This window comes from Gekko japonicus, unplaced genomic scaffold, assembly GCF_001447785.1.
Source record: "Gekko japonicus isolate JY-2015 unplaced genomic scaffold, Gekko_japonicus_V1.1 scaffold47, whole genome shotgun sequence".
NCBI lineage: Eukaryota > Metazoa > Chordata > Lepidosauria > Squamata > Gekkonidae > Gekko > Gekko japonicus.
Window position 1 is genome coordinate 1,584,980 of NW_015165235.1, and position 9,620 is coordinate 1,594,599.

General features: G+C 41.0%; 1 protein-coding gene across 1 annotated transcript in view; it reads right to left on the reverse strand.

Moving 5' to 3' along the window:
• Positions 1-2,684: 2,684 nt before the first annotated feature.
• NDUFAF6 (NADH:ubiquinone oxidoreductase complex assembly factor 6) overlaps positions 2,685-9,620 on the reverse strand; it is a 31,011-nt gene continuing 24,075 nt past the window's right edge. The window contains exons 8-9 of the mRNA XM_015409857.1: positions 3,545-3,601; positions 2,685-3,116 (exon numbers count right to left, since the gene is read on the reverse strand). Of these exons, the coding sequence (XP_015265343.1) occupies positions 2,988-3,116; positions 3,545-3,601 (186 nt within the window). The 3' untranslated portion in view covers positions 2,685-2,987. The remainder of the gene's footprint in view (positions 3,117-3,544; positions 3,602-9,620) is intronic.

Genomic DNA, 9,620 nt, shown 5'->3' on the forward strand with positions numbered 1-9,620 from the left:
TTAAATGTTTATGATCTTGTTCTTCAAAAAAGGAAGCAAGATTGATTTCTGCCTTACCACAAGCAGTTTTTCTGTTTGAATCTGATCAGCAGGAAACAGTGATGCAAAAAGAAAGACTTCTAATGCCGTGGCTGCCAAAATGGTTTCTCCACTGTACACAACCATCCCTGCCAAGGTGAGTGAATATGGACAATACACTTTCTAAAACTGGTAGTGTACTTGGAAATAGCTCATTGGAGCTACTTTGGTCATTTGCACAATTATCTACAGGTTAAGCACTCTCAACTCAAGCCAATGGTTTGCTGGCATAATCAAAGGCTAGAGTGCAGGAGGAACGATACCTGGTTAAGCAAGGAGGCTCTTCTCAGACCTCTAACCTTCAGTTCTGAGCAACAGCCTGTGTATTCTCTCTGAAGAGGCAACAGAAAATTGCACTAAATTATAAATATTAGTATCTTAATAAGGTGGAAGAACAGAACTTTCCCTATGAAGAAAGGTTAAAACGCTTGGGGCTCTTTAGCTTGGAGAAACGACGGCTGAGGGGTGACATGATCGAAATTTATAAGATTATGCATGGGAGGTAATGCATGGGAGAAAGAGGTAATTTTCTCCTTTTCGCACAATACAAGAACTCATGGTCACTCAATGAAATTCTGAGCAGTCGGGTTAGAACAGATAAAAGGAAGTACTTCTTCACCCAAAGAGTGATTAACACATGGAATTCACTGCCGCAGGAGGTGGTGGCGGCTACAAGCATGGACGGCTTCAAGAGGGAATTGGATAAGCATATGAAGCAGAAGTCCATCAGTGGCTATTAGCCACAAGGTATCGATAGGAACTCTCGGGCTGGGGCAAGTGATGCTCTGTATTCTTGGTACTTGGGGGGGCAACAGTGGGAGGGCTTCTAGTGTCTTGGCCCCACTGCTGGACCTCCTAATGGCACCTGGGATTTTTGGCCACTTTGTGACAGAGTGTTGGACTAGATGGGCCATTGGCCCGATCCAACATTGGTTTCTCTTATGTTCTTAACAAGTGCCAACAGTGCCCAGGGGTGCACGCTTGGTTATATGATTCTTAAATTCCCCGCAGAAGCCATGCAGGGGGAGAAGAAATCTTAGTGGGAACTAACAGCTTTTGATGTCCTTGGAGTATATAAGCAAGAGAGGCCCTTTTACTTAAGGCAAAGGGGAAACATGCAAAGCATGATAGATATACACTTTACTTTCTTGGTACAAAGGACTGAAGGGTGAAATTACCTATAATTCACCAACCACCATATGAGGATGTTTTTCTGTATTCTGGGTGCTGGATTTAATTTCTGCATTTAAAACTACAGAGAATAGGGACAAAGGAATTCCTGCAGTTATCAGAAACTGAACTCTGCTGTTCACTAGACATCCATATCCTCCATCTAAAACATTAATTCCTGAAGCACAGCTTGGCAAAGGCCTTTCGAATTAAAGTGATTATTTCTGGATTTTCAAACTTTCCTTCAGAGCAACAGACCCTCTGATTGAAAAAAGCAAGAGTATCTTCCTCTTACGCAAATTCATTACAGAGCACAGCGTGCACTAAAAGCACAGGATGTTGTTACACAACAAAGCATCTGGGAAGATTAATCCTGATTAAAAGGAGGAGGGGAAAAAATTACATGAAGAACTTCATTCGGCAAAACAGAATGGCCGCAAAATAGAAGATGCAGAAAAACAGAACAGGTATCAAGACAGACTGTACTTTAAAGATTTAAGATAACGTGCGCCTCATCTTGAGATATGTTTCACTGACCATTTTGGAGAAGCTCCTATAGCCATTTCCCCTCTTAACAGCTCCAGCCGAAATCCATGGCCTCAGTAGCTTGGGAAACTAGTACGAATGAAGTTAACTTTGCTACAAGAGAAAATTATTTATTCCTAGCCTGGCAACTGATGCATCTCCCACTCCAATACAAGCCAGGGGAGTTCTGAAGTCAATCAAGCAGCTTCTAGTATAACCAGTTTCAATTTGGGGGAAGACAATTAATTACTTTACTTAAATATTCCAGTAAATGGTACCTTGAACAGAAGTATATCCCTCTTGAACATTACAGTCCCATCAGAAGTCACTGCAGAAATCCTCAACTGCATTCACACGACACAGGTCAGACACACTGAGACAGCTACTCCTCAGTTGCTTTCCATTATAAGAGAGGAGGTGTGTGGAATTGCTTTTTAATGATTATTATTTATCTGTAAATCACTCTGAGCCCACATGAGTGGGAAAAAGCGATCAATAAATTGAAAGTATTATTATTATTATTATTATTAGTTGTTGTTGTTGTTGTTGTTGTTGTTGTTGTTGTTGTTGTTGTTGTTGTTGTTGTTGTTGTTGTTGTTGTTGTTGTTGTAGATTTTCTGTGATGTGTGGCCATGGTCTTGGCATTGTAGAACCTGACGTTTCGCCAGTAACTGTGACTGGCATCCTCAGAGGTATAAACACAGAAAGATGACATATTTGCCGTCCCCGTCTTCTTTGACCTTCAATCTTTCCCAGCATCAGGGTCTTCTCCAGTGAGTGCTCCCTTCTCATTTGGTGGCCAAAGTATTTGAGCTTCAGTTTCATTATCTGGCCTTCCAGGGAACAGTCAGGGTTGATTTCTTTTAGGATTGACTGGTTTGAATTGACTTATTGTTGTTGTTGTTGTCAGGATAACGTTTTATGTGATTCGTACAATAAATGGGAATATCCACTGTAGTTTATGCAGTTCACACAAATAGGAAGGCCAGTCTTAATTCAGATTACTCTTCCCTCATGGGACATTACAGCTAGGTGTAGAGCATTAGATGTGTCTGCAAAGGCTGTTCATGTTGTTCTTCCATGCAATGTATGCTGCCCTAAGCCCTTCAGATAAAAGATGGGATCATGATAATAATAATGTAAATAAAATACAATCAGAAAGGAAAGGAAGCAGGGAGAAAAACCTCAGAGGTCAGTCTCAGATTAAAGACTCTTTAATATGTTTTCTTCCAGGACCTAATATACAACTGCAGAGGTAATAAAGGACTCTTCCGGTGCAAGCTTGGATGAAATATATTGAAATCAGCTTTCTGTATTTTATTTAAATAATCCTCAAGAGCAACCTGGAATAAAAAAGAGAGATAAACAAAGTCAGCTACACAGCAAAAGGCCACTTTACAAAGATAGGAATGAATTATCACGGTATGAAATATACCACTCAGAAGATGTTGCACTATCAAAAAGAGAAGCAACAAAAAGGGATCAAATTCATATTTATGGCTAAAGATACAAGCCCTGAATTTCATAGAGGTCCCTGTATCAGACACTGAGAATATTGTAATTTCCATGCATTAATCTGCCCATCAGTTAAGATCATCTTCTTTATGTACCCTGACTACCAGAGGCAGGAGGCTACTGGAGAGAGGATGTACTCTGGATCACCTGATATCACTTTTAGTCACATTTTGGTGCCAGGCAACATCCATCCAATCCTATCATTGTGATCCCAGTTATTTTCTGTGGGCTAAAAAAAATGCGGAGTTCCACTTACTGTGTAAAGAAAGGCAGGAAAAGCTTTAACAGGAACATTCTTTCTGAAGGACCGAGCCTGAAGGAAGACAGAAAGCAGGTTACATTGCAAAGAATACTTCAAGCACGGAACCTATAGAAGCTGCCCGGATTCCATCTGAATATACTGCAAACTACAAAAAGATTTATTGAACATGTCAACAGCCTGGCACTAAACAGAAAATAAAATACATACAAATTATTTGGAAATGGATGCTATGACTCTGGTATTTCCTCAGTAACTTTTGACTAAAAGGAAAAGGATCAGGCTGTAAATCATCTTTCTTCTTCCTGCCATGCGATCATTCCAGTGATTCACATGAATTCCTTCTACTGTCAAAGAAGTTACATCAGTTAGCACTGTAGCCACAATCCAGGAATGAGACAGCGAGGAAGCCAGACTCTGATCTGTGCACCATCAGAACTGGTTGCTCGAGCTATTAAGACCTAGAAGGGCTTTTATTCTGTACTGGGGCAGAGGCCACAAGTAGAGACAACACAAAATTGCATCACTCTTGGGCTCTAAGGAGACTGTGTATAGTCATCTGTGCAGTCACATGCATGGATTCTGGACAGGCATAACACTCATTTGTGGGCTGCACAGACACCACAGAAAAGAGAAGAACAGAAAAGTTTTGCTTGGCTGGGGCTGGCTGACAGCTACAGTCAAAGGGGAAAAATATTTCACAGATATAACAGCATTCTGGGCATAACAGAGGTATGAATGAAATTTTATTACAGCATCCAGCCAGAGCAATCCAAACACTTCAGCAAGGGGCACCAAAATAAAATATTGCAAAATATACAATATAAAAATATAGAATACACATAACAGATTCACTAAAAACACACTAAAAAGGAGAGATTTGCAGTTTTACAAGTTAAGCCGTACTTCTTTAACGCAACGGCATGCCACCCAAAATTTAGCCACAATCTTAGTAAGAGAGTGGTTTTCATAACAGTTTATTACAATGATCCAAGTCTGTCAGCCCAGGCATCTCTTCAATAAGAGGTTGAATCAATCTATCTTGAACCTCACTGTACCACTTACATCTAAACATCATGTGTTCAATAGTTTCTATCTCCCCAGACTCACATTTACAAAGTCTCTGTACAAGGGGAACTCTTCTGTATCTGCCCTTGAGTACCGCAGAGGGAAGAGCCTCACATCTAGCTAGTGTGAAGGCTTTCCTATATTTATTTATATCAAGGTGTGTTAGATATGCCTTCGGGACTGAACGATATCTAATTTGATTAGGCACTCTGAATTTAGGGTATCTATCAAGATCCACTTGTCTCTCGACTTCCGGCGGTGCGGTGCGGCGACGGGCGGGGAGTTTTTCGAGCTCCCGACGCCCGATTCCCTTTTGCGTTCTTTGGGGCTTTCCCGGCTCCCGGGTAGCCCCACCAGACCTCCCGGAGAGAGGTCTGGGGCAAGAGGCTTTGTGGTGGCCCTTCCCGTTTTTGGCACAGCGGAGAGGTGACCACTGCCTGCCTCGAAGCAGACGCGGATGAGTGGAGGGGAACATGGCCGCCATGTTCCCCGTAGCTGCAGCCTCCGTCCTGTTTTTATCTTATCCGCTACATTGGATTACAAGAAATGAAGAAACCTTTAAGATTTAACAGTGCACACATCCTTGAGGAAATGTTGCCCCGAAAATGGTCAGCAAAAGGAGGATGAAGGAGGCGGCCAGACAAAGAGAGGCTGAGTACTTTATTCCTGTTTTGGAGTATTTGGGTCAATTTCTGTCATTCCCCTGAGAAAGTAAAACTTTATATATGTAGAGTGCTCTTTGTCCCCCAGCTTCATAAGAGGCTTGACTGTAAGTAGTAACCCTTAAAAGCTGAAGGACGTTTTCTTTTAAGAAATGGCGGCTATGGGGGAGAAAGGGACGGAAGAGACATCGGAGAAAAGTTTGTTTGTGATGGACATATCTGTAGAACAGTTTATGAAGATTATGAAAGAAGAGCTATCTAGGACGTTAAAAGAGGGATTACAAAAAGCAATAGGAAAAGCATTTGTAAGCTTTTATGAAACCCCTACTCAAGTAATTGAAATTGAAAATCAAGAATCCCCTAAAAGGAACGTGGAAGAGGCTGGAGAACTGCAGGAAGATAAAGAGGACATAGAATCACCATGTTCCCAAGCTTCAAGTCAAAAGGGGAAGAAACTAAGAGGTAGAAAGAGACAAGGAAAGACAAGAAGAAAGGGAAGGAGATATAGACTTCTATTTGTTAAAAAGGACAAAAAGAGGAAAGATGGACAAGGTCGATGTGAGACAAGGAATAAAAAAGATAAAAGGAAGGAGAGTTGGGACTTTTTGGCAAAAATCCAGAAAAGAGTGAAAATTCGAGGGAAGGGCCAATGGTGTAAAGAAAACCAATATATAGATAGACTGGAAAAACAACATGTAGATAAGCTGCTACGAGACAAAAAGCTAAAGAATTATAGAAATCAAATGAAATTATATGGACTATATATATGTTTGATTATATCTGTTTTGTTTGTAAGCAATGTAACAGTCTGAAGGCTAAATTATAAAAGCTCTGTATCTATGTGAATGAAATGAATAAGATAAAATGCTTAGGGAAATATTTTGGGTTGTCTTGTACTGCTTTTAAGATGTTATACAAGAATTTGGGGGAATGAAATATTCAGTTTTAATATGCATTGATTTATGGGTCCTGTCGATTTAAGTATGATATTTAGAAAATGAATTGTGGCCCTACGTATAAGACAAAGAGATATATAGGGTGACCAGATGCACCAAATGAAGTAATTTGAGTGTGATTGACTGTGATTTTGATATATTAATGTTTATGATATATTTCTGGGTATGGATAATTATACTTGTGCTCTTACAAAATGCTCATGGAAATATTTTGGGGTGTCTTGTATTGCTTTTAAGATGTTATAGAAGAATTTGGGGGAATGGAATATATAGCTTTAATATGCATTGATTTATGGGTCTTGTTGATTTTAGTATGATATTTAGAAAATGAACCGAGGAATAAGTCTGCGTATAAGACAAAGAGATATACAGAGGGGCCAGAGGCACCAAATGAAGTAATTTGAGTGTGGTTGAATGTGAAGTTATTTTGATATATTATTCTTTATGATATATTTTTGGGCATTGATAACTATATCTGGGCTCTTAAAAAGTGAAATGATGTAAAGAAATAAGGAGGGTCTTTGAAAATGAAAGGATGGAAAGATAAAAATAGTCTAGCCATAGAATACTAAGAATTAACGAGTTTAATGACAAGTTGAAACTAAAAGAAATATAACTGAATAACCTTCTCTAAGGGAGTTAACATGAAGAAGGTTTAGGAAGAGGAGAAAGAGGGAAATTGAAAAGTTCTCAATATTGGATGTGTGTAACTGCAGGTTGTATTTTGGTAATTTTGGTAATGGTATAGAAGGGAAAGTATGGAGTTTGAGAACTAAATTGTGTTGTAAAGTTATGTGCAATATAGAGATAGTAGCAGAATTGGTGGGGGGTGGTGAGGGGTGGTGGGGGTTGTTTATATGTTCATATGTATGATGTTACCGTACCTTGGTAAAGTGTTGAAAATCAATAAAAATACTTTTTTTAAAAAAAAGATCCACTTGTCTCTCTATATCCATTATTCTCTGTTTGAGAGCTAGTTTAGCCTGATCCCAGCTCATATCTAGAATCACCTGAGGGGAGAATCCAAGTAATTGTAATTTATTGTGCACTGATTTCAACCATTTAGATTGAAAGTTATCCGACAGTAACAAATGGATTAATCCCTCAGGTTGAACATTCATTTTAAGCCAATAATGGAGCGAGGCCAAAGTAATTTTGGCTTCCATCTTCAAGGTACCAGTTTCTAATCTTATTAATGCATTCGGGACACATCTCGGGACCTGAAGGATAGCTCTAAGGAATTTGGTTTGAACCCTCTCAAGAGAAGCAAAACTGGAAGAAGAGGGGCCAACTAAAGTGCCATAGAGCATTTGTGCGACTGCCTTTGCCTGAAAAAGATTTTGGGCAGCTGGAATGAAAAGAGCCCCTTTTGTATGATAAGGCTGTTATTGGCAGTTCTTTCACCTTGCGCCACCACATACTGTATGTGGGCATTTTTGGCCTAACAGAGGTACATTCTTTAACTAAATTAGCAAAACAGGGTGCAGTTCGTCACTCTCCCCAGTGCTTAGATGAGTTGACCAGTTCCTGTACCCCTTTTACTGTGTTTCCCTGTCATTACTGCTGTGAATGCAGAGGCACTTGCACTGGCAACAGAGCATCCACAGGGAAGTTTTCTGAGCATTTTCTTCCATTAGCCACTATTTTCCCTGTATTTCCCCTAGTTGCACCATTAGGAAGATTTTAAAAAATCAGTAATTGCTATTGTGCTATTAAACATTATAAGTGCCACTGCCATAGTCTACTAATTCCTCTGAATTCCCAGCTCTCTCTCTTTTTTTAAAAAAAGATGTCTCTAACTCTTTGCATTGCAGAGATACAACAAGAAAGGTGTGTGTCTGCAGCTAAGGCAGCTAGGGACTGACTTTTTAAAAAATGAAAACAAGGAATCCAGAATCACAGAGTTGGAAGGGACCTCCAGGGTCATCTAGTCCAACCCCCTGCACAATGCAGGAAATTCACAAATAACTCCCCACCCCCACCCCCAGTGACTGCTGTTCCACGCCCAGAAGATGACAAAAGACCTCCAGGATCTCCAGCCAAACTGGCCTGAGGGGAAATTGCTTCCTGACCCCAAAGTGGCGATCAGCATTTCCCTGGACATGTAAGAAAGGGTCACACAGTAGATCACAGCAACAGATCATTGTAATCCTATAGCAATCAGTGATTTTTATAAAGCACCACCCAAAGCCTTGTGGCGTTGTGGGAGTGAGATGGTGTGCACAGGGTGGATAAGGCAAGAAGCAAGGAAAATGGCACTGATGTGGGCAGGACCTTAAAAAATGCACACCTGCCCATCCACATGCTGTGCAAATGCACCTTGAATACGATCTTGCCAAAAAGACAATATCAAAACAGGTTTGGAAAAGTCTGGAACAACCTTGGGGGCAATCTGAAAAGTGGACGATCGAGGCATGTCATTGTGTGGATGCTCAAAAAACCACACCCCAGGTTGGATACCAGAGCAGAGAAAAACCTTTGCCATTCCGACACTGCCATCTTCTCCTATTGAGCCAAGACAGGCTACCGGAATACCTCTGAACTGCTCTTTCCATGTGGGGGTGGGCGGGGGGGAGGGAGGGGAGACAGGAGTAGGACTTCAGCCTCCCCATGCTTCATCTCTTGGCCCTGTGATGCTGGAACAGAGAATCCACACAACCTTTACAGTACTGCATTGACCACTCTGCAGTACGTGAACAGCAGCACAGGACCATTCAAATTGCTCAGAAGACGTACCCTGGTGATGGAGTGGGAGAAACAATGAGCAGGCTGTGCTGGTCAGGGAGCAAGGAAAGGAGAGGAGAGAAATGCAGACAGTTATCTGGCAGGCAATAGCCAGGGGGAAGACTGGGAAACAAGCAAATAGTCTAGTGAAGAAAACATTCCTGCATCCTTCACAACTTGGGCACAATTAAATAACTATCTCCTGGTGTACATTCTCTCTTTTTAAACAAAATCTTAATGATCAGGAATACTAATTTATAAGTTCACTGGTTTCTAAGAGAACCAGTGGTGTAGTGGTTAAGAGCGATGGACTTAATCTAGAGAACGGGGTTCAATTTCGCACTCCTCCACATGAAGCCAGCTGGGTGACCTCAGGTCAGTCACAGCTCTTTCGGAGCTCTCTCAGCCCAGAAAAAAAGTCTACCTTGTCACCTAGCGTGACGCCAATGAGCTGGACCTTAAGGCTGCCAGACAATCTTCAGATCTCCAGGCTATACTATACACAATGCTCTACAATTATTATTATTACTGGTTTCTAAGAATTCCTTTCAGAAGGTAGGAACGAGCTCTTTTGCAATAAGCCATGGGAGGAGGAAGCAGCAGAGTGTGGGGAAACTGGAGTGTGCAGTCTTGAAGGAGACAGGGCAACGGGAAGAAAGAGGA